This window comes from Herpailurus yagouaroundi, unplaced genomic scaffold, assembly GCF_014898765.1.
Source record: "Herpailurus yagouaroundi ecotype Mexico unplaced genomic scaffold, PumYag 77, whole genome shotgun sequence".
Taxonomy (NCBI): Eukaryota; Metazoa; Chordata; class Mammalia; order Carnivora; family Felidae; genus Herpailurus; species Herpailurus yagouaroundi.
The window spans coordinates 36,541,581-36,560,009 of record NW_024412388.1 but is presented as its reverse complement, the minus strand read 5'-3'; the positions used below and the strand labels follow the sequence as shown (position 1 = coordinate 36,560,009).

Sequence of the window (18,429 nt, the reverse complement as noted above, 5' to 3'; positions counted from 1 at the left end):
AATGATCCAAAGAAAGCCCACTGAAGAAGTATGTCTATTTAAGTATACCACACTAACTCCAGGTAAACACTAACATTCAGGGGAAGAAAATCTGAAGTGCATTCCCTCTACCCTGTGAGTTACATAAAAGCAGTTTAAGACAGATCAATGAATGAAATGGATTATAGGACACTTCATTCCCTGGTTCCCTAACTTGCTGATCAATTCACTCTGCATTTCTTCATTAAATAAGCCTGAGCAGCTCTTGGAAAAGCTACCCTGAAATGGAAGCCTTCTTCCATTGCCCAGCTTTGAAATCCTTATCTAAGTATTCTTCTATTTCTATTTTATTTCTATATTGGCCAACACAGAAATAAAATTAGGTCACACCTGAAAGGACTCAGGCTTGGATCTGCAAGGGCAGATCTGAGGTCCTGAGCTGACAGGCCAGGGGCAGAAATACAATACCCTCTCCAGTCCAAGGAGAAGATACTTTCACTTCCATATGTTTCCCACATTCATGGAGCTTGTATAGGCAGCTTTGACAGTAAATTTAAATACACATTTGCTTTCAAGGCAGGAAAAAAGATCTTAATCATTAACCCAGTTCCCCAGGTACCTAAGCACCCCTAAAATGATATCGAACTCAATTTTCAGAACTAGAAGCTCCATAGGCCCCTGCCAGGGACCAGTGTTTTGACCTTGAATTTATGAAGCCAGCCCAGCCCTCTTGGCATCTCCAAAGCAGAGTCTTTATCCAAGCAAATGAAAGTGTGTTAGTTGGCATTAGTTCTTTTCCTGACATGTGCCAGTTTCTACTCAGAGACCCCAGCCTCCTTACTGAATCCGCAGACATGGTGCTCCCAGTCTCTCTCTCCTTCGTTTCATCATTTTCCTGGCTACTCAAGCTTTTGCCCTCTCACACTCGGGAGTCTTGGCAGGAAGTTCTCTCACACAAGGGGTATGCAGTCTATAAGCCAAAGGAAACTTACAAAGGTTTCCCAAACTTAAGAGAAAAATTAAAGCACTGTTCTTCTAAAACATAATATTCAGAATCCCCCCACCCCACCCCCACTGCAAAAGACTTAAACGCCCAGGAGGCAGCAATGAGGCACAGTGAGGAGTCCCAGATCCCAAATGAATCAGCTGTCCTCAGATCTGCCTGACATCATTCACACTCCGCCTGTAACAAATCAGAGCGTCAGAGAGCACCTTGTTCCTCCCCAGTGACAAGCACCAAACTCCCTCCCCCACAAGTCAGTTGCAACCTCCAACCCTGAGGCCTGGTAGCAGTGAAGACTCTGGCAAAACCGTAAATACCAACTTGAAAACTCACACTGTGACAGAAATGCCATTAACTCTGGAGGTGTGGGCCACTATAGAACAGCTGTTGCAGTGGGCGGTGGATTGGAAGAAAGAATATTAAGATCCCAAATTGGTAAATTAAGGAGCTAAGAATACATGGGCATTTCTGCAACATTATTCATTGCCAAGCACAGGTCAGGTGAAGTATTACAGTCTTAATGTTAGGACTCAAAGCATAGCCATTATTCAAATTCTGAATTTGACCGATTTAAATAAACTCTGTACTCCCTCCGTAAACAAAGTTTAACATCATTTTTAATTCAATTTCTATTACTCTCTAATCACTTGAATAAGTTTGTGGTGAGAAAAGCCATAGGAAGCTAAGAAAATAAGCCCAGAAAGTATTGGTTTAATTTCAACCAGTAACTATTAATAACATCATTTGCATGGCAGATGTTACACAAGACATTAAGGTAAGCTACAGAAGAACTCTAAAGAAGTGTAAGCTATTTAACCTTGTATGCTTTGTTTTCCCTATCTGTAGAATGCAAATAATTAAGGTACCTATAGATTGTGGTGAAGATTAATATATGTAAAACAGAAAAGTGCCTAGCACAGAAGTGCTACAGAACCGTTAGCTATTATTATAGGTCTTGCCCTCAAGGAGCTAGCTCCCAGACACACAAAAAACCATCTGACAAAAACAGCCTGGCCTGAAGAAAGCCAAGTGCTCAGGTAAAGCCAAGTGATCAAGCAGAGCTAAACAACAACAGCTAAGGGAGCCAGAGTAAGCAAAAGTCTTGGTCCCCTGCTTCAGAGCACCTGCCAACTCATTTATCTAGATGACAAAGTATGTCAAACTGTTTTTCTAGGGTAACATTCAAAGGATTAATTCATACCCCAACCAATACTTTTCAACTGCAGGTCACAACTCTTTATTAACTCATAAAATCATTTCAGGAAGTCAGGACCAACATTTTCTTAAAAGGAAAACAGAATGAAATAGAATAGAAAATATCAGAGTGCTTCACACAGAACTGTTTTATGAAATATGTATGTTTGTGACATCTATTACTGGTAATACATATAAATATACAAAGGTAAACACATGTGATGGGCTGCAATATAAAATCTTTTTGTTATTAAGGGTCAGAGTAGGGGCACCTAGGGGGCTCAGTAGGTTAAGCATCTGACTTCGGCTCAGGTCATGATCTCATGGTTTGTTAGTCTGAACCCTGCCTCAGGCTCTGTGTCCATAGCTCAGAGCCTCAAGCCTGCTTCAGACTCTGTGTCTCCCTCTCTCTCTCTCTCTGACCCTCCCTTGCTTCAATCTCTCTCTCTCTCTCAAAAATAAATAGAGTTTATTAAAAAATTTTTTTTTAAAAAAGGGGGTCAGAGTCTACAAAATTTGAAAGCCACTGTTCTAATTACCCAAGCAAACTCGCCCCCACCTAGTAGCTACAGACACTCACTCTTCCTTCCATGTACTAGTCCATCACTTGGCTCTCACAGCTCCTATTTCAGAATCCCCTGTTTTCTATAAGTCCTAATGAAAATGGAAACACTCTGAAATCTACAACCTCTCAACAAGTAATTATCAGGGTCAGTCACAAAAGCCCACACTCCCACAACTAAGAAACCAACCATGGTCTATCCCCATCTCAGGCTAAGTTAAGGCCAGCCTTAAGTTTCTAATCAACATTGTCCAATCTCTAATACCCAAGCCCATGCTCCTGAACAATAATAATAGTAATATATAATGATGACATAACAGCAACGAACATTTACACATTTGTAAGTACTTACTATGTACTCTATTCTAAGCACACTACACATAATACCCAGGTAGTCCTCATCACAGTCCTATAATATATGTGCTATTATTATTCTCATTATTAAAAAAAAAAAAAAGAAGGCAGCACGAGGATGTTAAAATCATGCCAGTGGTAAAGCAGAAAGTACCCTTTCTTCAATATATTTGCACCTAGTTATCCTACATATGAACTGTGTATGCTAGCCAGAAGTATTCCTGTCTTCAGCCAAGTTGGTGAACTGAGGTAATCTCTAGAATCAATGTAATGAACCATTTTGCTATAAATACCTTTCAGCAGAAGATTCTGACAACAGCAGCAAATACACTTCTCTCTAGCCTGCTGTGCAATAATAAATTGGGAGAGGAGGCAGAGCATGGAGCTCCTTAAATAATGCTAAAGGTTAGAAAATATTTGATTTTTAGAGAATGGGAGTCATATTTTATGTCCTTCATCTAACCCAAAGAAGGCATCACTCTTACTCCCAGAGTTTAACATCCCCACACAAAGCACTTTCTTTAAACTTAGTGGCATTATAATACATTTGTGCCAATATTCCTGTGGCTGTGTCAGCACTAGGAGAGCTTAACATTTCCCTGGGACTGGATAGCATTCAACAATTTGAGGTATGGAAGATTAAACATCTGCTTTTTCTTATTTGTTCACACAACTATTTATCAACTGCATTACTACCCTTAGGCCAGGCAAGAAGGGTCTCTGCCACAGGCTTCTCACTTTAGCAGTTCTGCAAAATAACAAATACACAAAAATAAATTCATTAAAGAAATGGGTTGCTTCTATCACACTTGTGACTTACAATTCTGTACTGACAAAGTAGAACCCTAAAAATCCATTCTCATGACTTACACTGTTCAAACCTCAGGAAAACAGTTGCCCACATGTTTCTTCCTTTGTATTTTTTAAGAAGACAACCATGTCAGATTGCTGTTATGGACTGTGAAACTGCAAACTTCAGAGAGAATTCTGCTGAGATTATAAAGTATCTGAACAGCAAAGGGCTTTAGAAGTAAGCAAAAAGACAAATTAATTAACCTGTCAAATCCTTCCTCCTCTCAGATAACATGAATAAAATAGATTTCTTGTCTAATCCAAGTATGGTTCTAAATACAACCCAACAACTATTTACTTAATTTCTTTCTGTTCCAATTCATGGTTCTAAAGATATTTATCATTTACCTCAGTATTCATACCAGAGCACATGGCAGCTGAGGAACATTTTGCAGAATTAAGGAATTCATATCACCAGTAAGTTTATTTATGTGCAGGTCTAGACATAACATATGTAAGGCCAAAGGCTAATTTTTTATGCTGATAATTGTATAGTTAATGCTAAAATTAAAATGTTATCTATAAAACTATACTTAGGAGCACCTGGGTGGCTCATCAGTTAAGTGTCCAACTCTTGATTTCGGCTCAGGTCATGATCTCATGATTCATGAGTTCGAGCCCCATGTCAGGCACTGACGGCACGTAGCCTGCTTGGGATTCTCTCTCTCACTCTCCCTCTGACTTTCTCTCTCTCAAAAATAAATAAACATTAAAAAAAATAATACATACTCAGATGTATCCAGAAATCACAAAATTTTTAAATTTTTTTAATGTTTATTTATTTTTGAGTGAGAGACAGAGTGTGAGCAGGGGAAGGGCAGAGAGAGAGAGAGACACAGAATCGGAAGCAGGCTCTAGGCTCCAAGCTGTCAGCACAGAGCCCAATGCGGGGCTCAAGCTCACGAAATGTGAGATCATGACCTGAGCTGAAGTCAGACATTTAACCGACTGAGCCACCCAGGTGCCCTGAAATCACAACATTCTTAAATTTAGGGTAAATAATTTAAAATACTTAAAAACAAAATAATTTTAAAAGCATGAAAATTTTCAATTTTTTACTTTACATTTTTATAAAAATATACTCAAACTTGTGCTCACTTTGGCAACACATATACTAAAACTGGAATGATACAAAGAAGATTAGCTGGCCCCTGGGCAAGGATGACACACAAGTTCAGGAAGCATTCCATATTTTTATAGTTTGCAATATATTTTTGAAAACTATAAAATATATGTATTCAAACTTGATACTCTCTGAATACAATTACATTTTCTTTTTAAATCCTATAGATCATTATAATAATGAGTACAAGATATAATCATGACAGAGATAGAAAAAGCAGGAAAGTAGAACTTAAGAAATAAAAAATCTACAAATAAGTTGTACTGCTTAAATTAAAAAACAAAATTAACGAAAGTGAACAGACTTCACTGCACACAGAAGGCACACATACAATTATTAGCACTAAAGAAAAGATTGAATAAACAGGAAATAAGCCATCATAGTCAAAGAACAGAAGTAAATGCCAATATAGATGCATGTATAATTGTTCTTAATATTATCTATCTAATGTTTAGCCAAGTAGAAAGGTGTTTTTTTTTTTTTCCTCCTGTGGTTTAACAGCAAAGTGATCACAGAAAATAAAGAAAAACTTACAGGTTTAATGTAAATTATTTTGAAATTTGATGCTAAAATGACTAAAGATTTCAGCTGGTTGAAAAATGATGAAACAAATGGTCACTAGCAAGACTGAATAAAGACTGAAATGATTAATTTTACTGGAAAAAGTAAGAAAAATCATACCTAACTTTAAAAAAAAATATATATATATATATATAACTCAGTTCTATAGATTATAACAGGGACAAAAGTCATGTTAAACAACTTTGTTATATGTAATAAGTTATCTAAGGAGGAAAATGACAAAGTACAAATGACACTTTCATTAACTTGAAACAAAATACAGGTTCTCACTTATGAGAGAACTAAGAAAAAACTCTCAATTTTAGGCATTAAGACTGTCAAACTTTCACCTGCAACTATGAGAGTTATGGAAACAAAAGTAGCTAATCTGCTACAAAGCCCTATAAAACTAGACAAACTGTATGAAGGAGGACAAAACTAGCTATTCTGCTACAAAGCCCCATAAAACTAGACAAAGCATACGAAGCAGTTTTCAGGCACTGGGAAAAGGCAACACAAAAATGCAAACCCAGTAAAAGGGGAAACATCCCAGTTGTCCCAGCCCTCTGCTTGGGAACACTTTTCTTACAGAGGTACAGACAGCTACAGTTCAAGAAAATATAGTAGTTCCACCAGGCTGAGAAGGCACCAGTTAGAATGCAGGGTAGCTAATCAAAAACACATTGAACATACATCAAGAAAAACCACAGGCTAGACCATAAAAGAAATCTCAAGAAATTTCAAAAGACTGAAATCCTATAAAGCATGTTATCTGAACACAACAGAATTCAAAATCAATTACAATTTTTACATAATTCCCCAACATCTGGAAATTAAACCACACTTCTAAATATGCTATTGATCAAAGGTGAAATGACAAAGGAAATTAGAAAATAATTTAGATTAATTAAAAAAATTTTTTTTTAACGTTTATTTATTTTTGGGACAGAGAGAGACAGAGCATGAACGGGGGAGGGGCAGAGAGAGAGGGAGACACAGAATCGGAAACAGGCTCCAGGCTCTGAGCCATCAGCCCAGAGCCTGATGTGGGGCTCGAACTCACGGACCGCGAGATCGTGACCTGGCTGAAGTCGGACGCTTAACCGACTGCGCCACCCAGGCGCCCCATTTTAGATTAATTTAAAATGAATACACAACATATCAAACTTTATAGTATGCAGTTAAAGGAGCACTTAGAAGGAAATTATAGCTTTAAATGCTTACATTAAAATGCTTACACTAGGGGCGCCTGGGTGACTCAGTCGGTTAAGCGTCGGACTTTGGCTCAGGTCATGATCTCACGGTCTGCGAGTTCGAGCCCCGCGTCGGGCTCTGTGCTGACAGCTCAGAGCCTGGAGCCTGTTTCAGATTCTGTGTCTCCCTCTTTCTCTGACCCTCCCCCGTTCATGCTCTGTCTCTCTCTGTCTCAAAAATAAATAAACGTTAAAAAAAATTTTTTTTAATAAAAAAAATAAAAAATAAAATGCTTACACTAATTTATGCCTCTAGATTAAAAACTGAAAAAAAAGCCAATTAAAATTTAAAAATCAAAATATAAGAATACATACAAGTAAAGGCAGAAATCAATGACTAAAACACTGTCTGTCAACTACATCTCAATTAAAAAAAAGGGGGGGGCGGGAACAGAAGAGCCCTGTCCTGAGGTCTAGAGGCAGCCTCAATGGTTTAGGATATGCTTCTAAAAGGAAATCAATGACAGAAAAGAAAAAATAGAAAAAATTAACAAAGCCAAAAGTGGGTTCTTTGAAAATATTAATAAAATTAATAAAAATCCTAGTAAGACAGAGGCACCCAGCTGGCTCAGTCAGTTTAGAGCCTGTGACTCTTGATTTTGGGGCCGTGAGTTCAAGCCCCACATTGGATGTAGTTTACCCTAAAAAAAAAAAAAAAAAAAAAATTCCTAGTAAGACAAATCAAGAAGCAAAGGAGAGAAAACACAAATTACCATTCTTAGGAATAAAAGATGGGCTATCGCAACACTTCAACAGACAATAAAAGAATGAGAATACCAGGAACAACTTATGCCAATAACATAAATTAAAAACCTCAAGGGGCACCTTGGTGGCTCAGTCGGTTAAGCGTCCGACTTCAGCTCAGGTTGTGATCTCACGGTCTGTGGGTTCGAGCCCGGCATCGGGTTCTGTGCTGACAGCTCAGAACCTGGAGCCTGCTTTGGATGCTGTGTCTCCCTATGTCTCTCTGCCCCTCCCCTGTTCACACTCTGTCTCTCTCAAAAATAAATAAACATTAAAAATTAAAAAAGAAAAACTCAAAAAATATCTTACCAAAATTGACGTAAGATATGGACAAAATGAATTATGTTAAGTGACATAAGCCAGACATAAAAGGCCAAATATTGTGTGATTCTACTCACATGAAGTACCTGTAATAGGTGAATGCATAGAGACAGAAAGTACAATAGAGCTACCAGAGGCTGGGAAAGCCTTATTTCTTAAAGGCTACAGAGTTTATACTTGGGGTGATGAAAAAGTTTAGAAATATAATGGTGATAGTTGCACAACACTGTGAATAAACTTAATGCCATTAAATTGTATACTTGAGAATGTGTATAATTAAATGTTATATGTATTTTATCACAATTTTTAAAGTAAAAAATAATTCAAAAGGGACTAAGACCCAAATGTAAAAGCTAAAATTACAGAACTTCTAGAAGAAAACACTGGAGAAAATCTTCATGATCTCAGGACAGGCAAGGATTTCTTGGATGTACATAGGATGAATACTCACAAACTGAACTCACAAAAAATAAAAATTCACAAGCTAAACAATATAAAAATTAAGACCTTTTGCTCTTTGAGAGCGCCGAATCCTAACCACTAGACCACCAGGGAGGTTGACCTTTTGCTCTTTGAAAGTTACCGTTGCAAATATTTTTCAAAGGAAAAAGGCAAGCCATAGACCGGAGGAATACAGTCACAATGTATCTGACAAAAGATCTATATCTGGAATGTATAAACATCTCTTAGTAATAATAATAAACTACACAATTCATTTTAAGTTAGCAAATGACTAGAGCACACATTTCACAAAAGAAGATATACAAATAGCCAATTTGTACATGAGAAACACGGTCAACATCATTTTTCATCTGGCAAATACAAGTTAAAACTACAGTGAGATACCACTACCCACCGACTAGAATGACTAAAATTTAAAGTCTGACCATAACAAGTGTTAGTATGGATGTGGGCCAACTAGAACTCTCAATATCACTAGAGGGAGTATAAAATGATACAACCATTTTTGGAGAATTATGTAATGGTTTTTAGAAACTTAAACACTTAACATTTACCATTTGATGGGGAGACAAAAACGAAAGAAATCTGTTTCACAGTTTGGCTCTTTCACCTTTTAAAAGATTAAAAATAATTTAGTCAAAAGAATTTCTACATACCAGATGTAATGAAACTGACATTGCAATATACAGAAATTAAAGCAAGAAAATGTAATAAGTACATCTGTATCATGTATTCATTTTCTATCGAATAACATATTGTCACAAATATAGCCACTTTAAACAAACTTTCATTAATTTCAGTTTTTGTGAATCAAAAATTTAAGCACAGCTTAGCTAGGTCCTCTGCTTAGGGTCTCACAAAGTGAGACATTCACAGTGTTGCCTAGGTTGTATTTTCATAAGGGAGGCTAGGCTGGGGAAGAGTCCACTTCTAAGCCCAGTATTGTAATTGGCTGAATTCATTTCCTTGTGGTTGTAAAACTGAGGGCACTAGCTGCTTGCTGGATATCAACTGAAAGCCACCTCACCTCCTTGAAGCTACCGCAGTTCCTTGCCACATGGGCTTTTACAACATAGCTGCCTACTTCATCAAACAAGTACAGTCTCTATGGTGAGTCTACTAACTACAGAGTCTTACATACCATAAAATAGTCAAAGGAGTGATATCTCATCACCTGTACTATGTTCTGTTGTTCTGTTAGAAGCAAGTCAAAGGTAGTGTCCACATTCAAAGGGAGGAGCAACACACAAATGTGTCAACACCCAGAGGAGAAGGAAACCATGGGGGCCACCTTAGATTATGTTCACCATACATGACTATAAAGAAGAGTCAGTGCCAAATAATCCTAAGCTGATCTCTATAGACTACTTTGGAACCAGCAACATATTAAGATTTAGTATGAACATACTGCTATTGTTGGTTTTGTTTATAATATCCCAGCACTGAAAAGATTAAAGAAGACCTTAACAAATGTTATAAGGCCCTAGACGTTGCTTTTAAGAAATGGTGAAATTGCAATAAAAGTGACAGTAATTTATAAGGTGATATTACAACATTGTGCAATATCTTCCATGATGACAATTATTTATGAAACTCCATCACAAAGTTTGATGTGCAAAATTCATGGTTCATCTGCAGCAGAATAAACACCCCCTAAACAGAACTTATTTTTTAATAATGTTAAGAAATAAAATGTCTCAAGAAAGTTAATTTGGCACTTGTTCAAAGTGCCAAAGATAACAATCTTTGTTACTTTGATCAAAGTAACAAGATAACAACAATTTTTGTTATCTTGATAACACAATTTTTAAAATTTTAATATATCTTATTTAATGTAATATAGTATATTCAAAATACAATTTCAATATATAATATAAAATATTGATGAATTATTTAACATTTTTCCTAGTTTTATTGAGATATAATTGACATAAAGATAATACCATTTATTTTAAACAATCTTAATTACAACATAGTGATTTTGCTGAAATAAAGCCAAGGAAAAGTATAGGCATTTTAACAATTTATGAATTGCTTGCCTTTACTTTATTGCTCAAACAGATGAGTATCAATATGGGGGCAATATTAATGAAATTATGATCCTTGATATTTTGCCAACTTTCAATCATAAATATTGATAATGGAAAAAATTGATAACTGGTTATAACATCTGATTCCCTCATTAATGATGAGGCTTTTTTTTTAATCTTTAAATGTTTTCATTTTATATCTAGATAAGAGCCATGATTTTCTTTTTTGGAAAATTACCTGTTAAACAGTACTGCAAGTCCTCCACCAAAATGCCCAATGGATTCACCTCACAGAGCCACAGATGAGAAGTGTACCTCATGTGGGCTGCCCACACATATCTTTTCTTAACTTCTAAAGGTAAATTTTAAGTGGCAATCTGAACTTTGCTGACTCTCTACTTTTATAAGTTTAATTTTCCTCTATATAATCAGGTTTTGTGTTAGGTTTGTTTATGGCTAAGCTACTCCCATTGCTGGTAGCAATGATTAGGGTACTATTTTAATGGCTGGACCACTCGCAGTTATATACCTCAAAAAAATGAAAACATATGTCCATAAAAAGACTTGTACATGAATGATCATAGCAGCTTTATTCATAATATCCAAAAACTGGAAACAACCCAAATATCTACCAAACAAATAGTGGTATATTTACACAAGAAAATACTAATCATTAAAAGGAACAAGAGTACTAGCCCCACGTTGGGCAGTATGCTGACAGCTCAGAGCCTCGAGCCTGCTTCAGATTCTGTGTCTCCCTCTTTCTCTGCCCCTCCCCAACTCCCAATCTGTCTCTTTCAAAAATAAATAAACATTGGGGCTCCTGGGTGGCGCAGTCGGTTAAGCGTCCGACTTCAGCCAGGTCACGATCTCGCGGTCCGTGAGTTCGAGCCCCGCGTCGGGCTCTGGGCTGATGGCTCAGAGCCTGGAGCCTGTTTCCGATTCTGTGTCTCCCTCTCTCTGCCCCTCCCCTGTTCACGCTCTGTCTCTCTCTGTCCCAAAAATAAATAAACGTTGAAAAAAAAAATTTTTTTTTAAATAAATAAACATTAAAAAAAATCTTTAAAAAAATAAATAAAATGAACAGGAGTACTTGAGGAACATGAGGAAGCCTAATACAAAAGAGTCAATACTGTATGATTTTCACATACGAAATTCTGCCATAGGCAAAACTAATCTATAGCCCCAAAAAGCAGATCAGTGGTTGCCTGGAGCCAAGGGTGGAAGGAGAATTGACTGCAAAACCATGCAAGGTATGTTTTGGGTAATAAAAATATTCTACATATTGATTGTTGTGGTAGTCTAATTACTTCCCAAAGGCCCCACCTCCAAATACCAGAAGATTGGGGGATAGGCTTCAACATCTGAATTTTGGGAGGACACAAACATCTTTAACATACTTAAATAATCTCAAAACTTAGCACCTCAAAACATTATTATTAGCTCTTGATTTTATGGGTTGACTATGATTGGCTGGACAGTCTGAGACATTTTTAAATGTTTATTGATTCATTTTAAGATAGCAATGATAAATGCACTGCATGTTAGTATCATTTTAGGAATGCAAGTTGGTACAGCCACTCTGGAAAACAGTAGGGAAAAAACTAAAAATAGAACTACCTTACAACCCAGCAACTGCACTACTTAGGTGTTTATCCAAGGGATACAGGTGTGCTGTTTCGAAGGGACACATGCACCCCCATGTTTATAGCAGCACTATCAACAATAGCCAAAGCATGGAAAGAGCCCAAATGTCCATCGATGGATGAATGGGTAAAGAAGATGTGGTATATATATACAATGGAGTATTTACTCGGCAGTCAAAAAGAATGAAATCTTGCCATTTGCAATTACATGGATGGAACTGGAGGGTATTATGCTAAGTGAAATTACAGAAAGACAAAAATCGTATGACTTCACTCATATGAGGACATGAAGAGACGAAGAGACAAAACAGACAAAATAGATGAACATAAGGGAAGGGAAACAAAAATAATATAAAAACAGGGAGGGGGACAAAACAGAAGAGACTCGTAAATATGGAGAACAAACTGAGGGTTACAGGAGGGGTTAAATGGGTAAGGGGCACTAAGGAATCTACTCCTGAAATCATTGTTGCACTATATGCTAATTTGGATATAAATTTTAAAAAATAAAAAAATAAAATTAAAAAAAGATAAAACAGATGAACATAAGGGAAGAGAAACAAAAATAATATAAAAACAGGAAGGGGGACAAAACAGAAGAGACTCATTGGGACGCCTGGGTGGCTCAGTCGGTTGAGCATCTGACTTTGGCTCAAGTCGTGATCTCGCGGTTTGTGAGTTCAAGCCCCGCATCAACTCCATGCTGACAGCTCAGAGCCTGGAGCCTGCTTTGGATTCTGTGTGTCTGTCTCTCTGTCCTCTCCCATTCGCACTCTGTCTCTCTCTCTCAAAAATAAATAAACATTAAAAAAAAAAAAAGGCTCATAAATATGGAGAACAAACAGAGGGTTACTGGAGAGGGTGTGGGAGGGGGGATGGGCTAAATGGGTAAGAGGCACTAAGGAATCTACTCCTGAAATCATTGTTGCACTAGATGCTAACTAATTTGGATGTGAATTTAAATAAATTAAATTTTTAAAAAATTTTTAATTAAATTTGACCTTGATGACCCCCTAAGAACTGTCCTCAAGTAAGTTGTAAATATGTTACAGAATATAAAGGAAAATAATGAACAAAACTTAGCAAGAGAATTTTATTTGCCATGGTTTACAATACCACGCCACAAGTCTGAAAAGCTATGAACTGGTTAAAATCTTAGCTAAGTTTGTTCAGTATTGATGGGCCAATTTCCCTGGTTTACAGTTTATCGCTTTCACCTACAATATTAAAAGCTATTCTTTTTTTTTTTCCTGTGTAATATGCCCAGATAGCAATTATTTTGTGTCTTATTAGAATAATTTTCTTTGCTTTATACTGACTAATTATGTCCTTAATTACTTAAGAAAACAAACAAAGGCTCCTCATGAAAAAGTGTGGTTATTTAAAATTTGGTTACCTTCAATGCTCATTTTAAAATGTTTTATTGTCACCCTGGTAAAATACCTGGGTATTATTTCTCAAGCACCAACACTCCTATCTTAAGCATTTTCACTGACAACTCCTTGAAGGTTTGCCTTCCCAAAATCAGATCCTAAATATAGAAAACAATAAAACTTTCAGTATATTTTTACTAACTAAAGCTATCTTAGAGACATCCCATAGCATCCCTGGAAAAATCACAAGGTGTCCTTTCAAATGTACTAGAAATAATTAGATTTGTTTTTTTACTTTTGATAAGTTTCATGAGAAAACTTCTCAAATCAGAAAAGACGCTCAGCCCTCCCTAGTTTAAATTTGGACAGGTAAAATTAACATAAATATCCTAAACATTGTATAATTTATGGGAAGCTCCTCTTAGAGATTTGTCAATGCCCTCTTTATACATAAGGTTTCTATTTACAAGTCCCAATGGTGTTTTGCCAGATTTTGGGAAGTAAGAGTTTAGTGTTTCCAGTCTTAATTTGAGTTATTATTTAAAATGTTTGGGGGGTGCCCGTGTGGCTTGGTCAGTTAAGCAACTGACTCTTGATCTCAGCTCAGGTCATGATCTCATGGTTTCATGAGTTCAAGCCCTATACTGGGCTCTGCGCTGACCATGCACAGAACCTGCTTGGGATTCTCTCCCTCCCTCTCTGCCCCTCCCCCATTCTCACTCTGTCTCTCTCAGATAAATAAACTTAAAAAAAGTAAATGGGCCGCCAGGGTGGCTCAGTAGGTTAAGCCTCCGACCTCAGCTCAGGTCATGATCTCACAGTTCGTGGGTTCAAGCCCTGTGTTGGGCTCTGTGCTCAGAGCCTGCAGCCTGCTTCAGATTCTGTGTCTCCCTCTCTCTCTCTCTTCCCCTCCCCCACTCGCACTGTCTCTTTCTCTCTCAAAAATAAACATTAAAAAAATGTTTTTAATAAAAAAATTAAAAAAGTAAAAATAAGGAGCACCTGCGTGGCTTAGTTGGTTAAGTGACCGACTTCAGCTCGGGTCATGATCTCGCAGTTTGTGAGTTTGAGCCCTGCATCAGGCTCTGGTGCTGACAGTTCAGAGCCTGGAGCCTGCTTCAGATTCTGTTTCTCCCTCTCCCTCTGCCCTTCCTCAACATGCACTCTCTCTCTCTCAAAAAATAAACATTAAAAAAATAAATAAAAATAAAAAACAGGTAAATAAAACAAAATGCTTAATAGGGCACTTGGCTGACTCAGTTGGAAGAGCAAGAGACTCTTGATTTCAGGGTCATGAGTTCAAGCCCATGTTGGGTATAGAGATTATTTAAATTAAAAAAAAAAAAAAACTTTAAAAAATAAAATAAATAAATAAATGAAATGCCTACTTGGTAACAATCTTACTTTTAAAATTTGAATCTTCTAGGTAGATGTCTAGGACTTATACCAGACTTACTAAATCTTTTAACTTGAGATCCTTAGTATAGCCTTGGTACATATATTATGCCATAAGATTTTATATGTTATATGTCAAGATTTTTTTCCTCTGCAAAAATTATGTTCATTCATGTTTTAGAAATCAGCTATAGGGGCGCCTGGGTGGCGCAGTCGGTTAAGTGTCCGACTTCAGCCAGGTCACGATCTCGCGGTCTGTGAGTTCGAGCCCCGCGTCGGGCTCTGGGCTGATGGCTTGGAGCCTGGAGCCTGTTTCCGATTCTGTGTCTCCCTCTCTCTCTGCCCCTCCCCCGTTCATGCTCTGTCTCTCTCTGTCCCAAAAATAAATAAACGTTGAAAAAAAAAAAAAAGAAAGAAATCAGCTATAATATTCACTGTCTTCCTTGACAGTTCTTGAAAAGAACTACTCTTAGAGACACTTTGTTAGAACGTTTTTGAATTGGCTTTAATATTCTTTTTGTATGACACAGAAAGAACTTGCTGGTTAGCTGCATTATTCATGTTGTAAACTCTCATTAGACCTTTCACCTTTAAAAATTACCAGTATAAACTGACCACAGCTATTTTAAGTCTTTGTCATCTACAGAGAGATTCTGTTTTACACAGATGCTAGTCTGAAGGATCTGCAATAAACTAGAAGCCAAATCTGTTTGTTTGTTTTTTAATAAAGGATGGTCTCAGAGCCCCCTGGAAAAGAACTGTAGCAGGTATCTCAAACTACTGACACTTCAAAGAATAGACTCTTGGGTACAGGCTTCTGATACCATTGCATGAACAACTGGACAACTTCCAGACCATTCCACGGGACTGAGTCAGAACTTCCAGAACTCTTTTTAGTTGAGAAGCAGACCACTAAACTAAATCCAGTGAAATGAAAATTAATTACACAGGACTAAATGAACTAATGAGAGATGATTATAGTGATTTGTTTGGAATACTGTATTAATGTCTGTTTTCTAGATATGTAAGGAAGCCTGCTCTCTTCCTTCTTAAGCTATCTAAACTCTAAAAAATTTAGTAACCTTTGCTTTTATAAATGCAATATTCCTGAATCATGATTCTCAAAGACTCTCTCTTTGAGAGATTTGAGAAAGTCTTGCTGAATTTACTTACTGAATGCCCTTAAAATATCATTGTAAAAAAAGTTATACAAAAAGTATTTGTCTGAAATGTCATATTTGAGAATGATGTTTACTTATTTAATCAGGTATAATAAGCCACTTTTAAGGAACTATAGTTGACTTTATGGAACCAGTAATTACAAAACCCTCCCAGGAAAACTGCCCTGGTACCTAGCTTTCCAGGGTCCACCCTTCTAGGTGGTAAGGAAGGTCACTTCCTGGAAGGCCCAGGACCCTTAGGACATTTGGGGGATACTGAGAAAAGAAGAATTCACCCAAATGTATCAGTACTGCTGATGAAATATAATACAGCATATTTCTTAAGCTTGCTTTCTAGACTCAAAATACAGATAATAGAGGGGCACCTGGGTGGCTCAATTGGTTAAGGGTCTGACTCTGGATTTCAGTTCAAGTCATGATCTCACGGTTTATGAGTTCACATCCCACATCAGGCTCTCAGCTGACAGTGCAGAGCCTGCTTAGGATTCTCTCTCTCCCTTCTCTCTGTCCTACCCTGCTCACACTCTCTCAAAATAAATAAATAAACTTAAAAAAATTTGAAAAAAACAATAGAGGCTTTTAAAGTTCAATCTGAGATTCTTTACAAAGTTTCCAGAAAAGCAAATTAAAAAGGTCAACATGAAAAATTAACATTATTGTTACCCCTATTTAAATAACAAGCCAAACTTAATGAGACCAATCTTGTTTTGTGATCAAGAATAATATTTGAGATTGCGTTAGATCAAAAGGGTGAGACTATAAGGAAACTTGGAATAAGCAAAGAAGAGATAATAATCATCTGATGGGAAACTATGTACTGTTTAGAGAATACACTACTTGTTCTAGCCTTTTATTGCCTTTCAGCTATTTTCCAACTCTGTAAGTTATAGGTAATTGATACTGATACAAACAGTTCTTGTCTATAGATATTATAAATAAATTTTGTAGAGCTGAGGTTCAAATGACTTCCCTTCTCCCCACAGAAAACTCCAGTTTAGTAATCATTTATAAATATAGTTCAACATTTCTTTAAACATATAAAGCTATGTTTCTTTCACTTCTCTGAACTGGCTGCAACATCTGCCTCGTTAATATTGAGTTAGACAAAATATCACATTCATTTTTTAAAATCAATAGCTTCACGGGTGGGCACCTGGGTGGCTCAGTTGGTTAAGCATCCAGTTCTTGGTTTTGGCTCAGGTCCTGATCTCACAGTTCTTGGGCTCAAGCCCCACATTAGGCTCTGCACTGACAGCACACAGCCTGCATGGGATTCTCTCTTTCTCCTTCTCTCTGCACCTCCCCTGCTCACTCTCTAAGTAAATAAATAAACATTAAAAAAAAACCAACAGCTTCACACAATTATTTTTGTAATTTGTTATTATGAAACTATGTATGTCTCAGGATAGGAAAATAGAAGGTGTTTTATTTTACAATTTGTTAGCGTTACATAAAAATCTAACTTAATATCTCTATTTATGTTCTTGTTCCAGGACAAACAAATGTTAGGAACAGGCCTAACTGCCCACTATGTATTAAACTCTATACCAGGCCTCAAGGACAGAGTATACCCATACAACATGGGTCCTGACCTCATGGAACTTATCATTTGCTATGGACCAAACAGTACCCCTACCACCCCAAAGTCAAATGTTGAAGCCCTAACCCTTAATGTGGCTATATTTGGAGACAGGGTCTTTAGGAAGTAATTAAGATTAAATGAGATCATAAGTGTGGGGCCCTAATCTGAAAGGACTAGTGGCTTTATAAGCAGAAAAAAAAAAAATCTTTCTCATACACACATACCCTTCCCCCCTCCCACTCCCCTCCAAAAGGCCATGTGAGCACACAGCAAAAAGCATTATCTACAAGCCAGAGAGAGAGCCCTCTCTAGAAACTGATGCTGCTGGCACCTAGATCTTAGACATCTGGCTTCCAGAACTGAGAAAATACATTTCTGTCATTTAAGTCACCAAGCCTGTGGTGTTTTGTTATGGCAGCCCAAGCAGACTAACAGATCATCCAGTGGGAAAAGACAGACAACTAATTCTTTACAACTGCTGTAAAAGCTATAAAGGAAAAGTACAGGGTTTAATGAAAGTACATTCTGGGAAATCCAACTTAGTCTAGGGACAGCAAGGTAAGGGTGAGGTCAGAAAAGCCTTTCATAAGGAAGTGAGATAAAAGCAGACATTTGACGGAAAGTAGGAGCTAGCAAGGTAAATATGAAAGAGCATTCCAGGTCCAGGGAACATACTGTGCAAAACATGGAGACAAAGACAGGAACCAGATTGTGTATATAGTCTTATGGACCATGTCAAGACTTTCAGGTATCATCTTAAGAGTAACAAAAAATTCACTAAGCAAGTTCACATAAACATCTAATAATCAAATCT

At 37.1% G+C, this 18,429-nt stretch overlaps 1 protein-coding gene and 1 non-coding gene across 12 annotated transcripts in view; one reads left to right on the top strand and one right to left on the bottom strand.

Moving 5' to 3' along the window:
• Positions 1-18,429, bottom strand: part of MAST2 (microtubule associated serine/threonine kinase 2) — a 221,376-nt gene that overhangs the window by 92,618 nt on the left and 110,329 nt on the right. Inside the window, exon 1 of one of the 11 annotated variants that reach the window (XM_040470088.1) lies at positions 821-1,091. The exons of the other annotated variants lie outside the window; for them this stretch is intronic. Coding sequence (XP_040326022.1) covers positions 821-870 — 50 coding nt within the window. The 5' untranslated portion in view covers positions 871-1,091. Of the gene's footprint in view, positions 1-820; positions 1,092-18,429 lie in introns of those variants that run through there. 11 annotated transcript variants of the gene reach the window in all.
• LOC121027862 (U6 spliceosomal RNA) lies at positions 5,035-5,140 on the top strand. Its single transcript, XR_005788949.1, has one exon. It is a non-coding gene; the product is annotated as a U6 spliceosomal RNA (small nuclear RNA).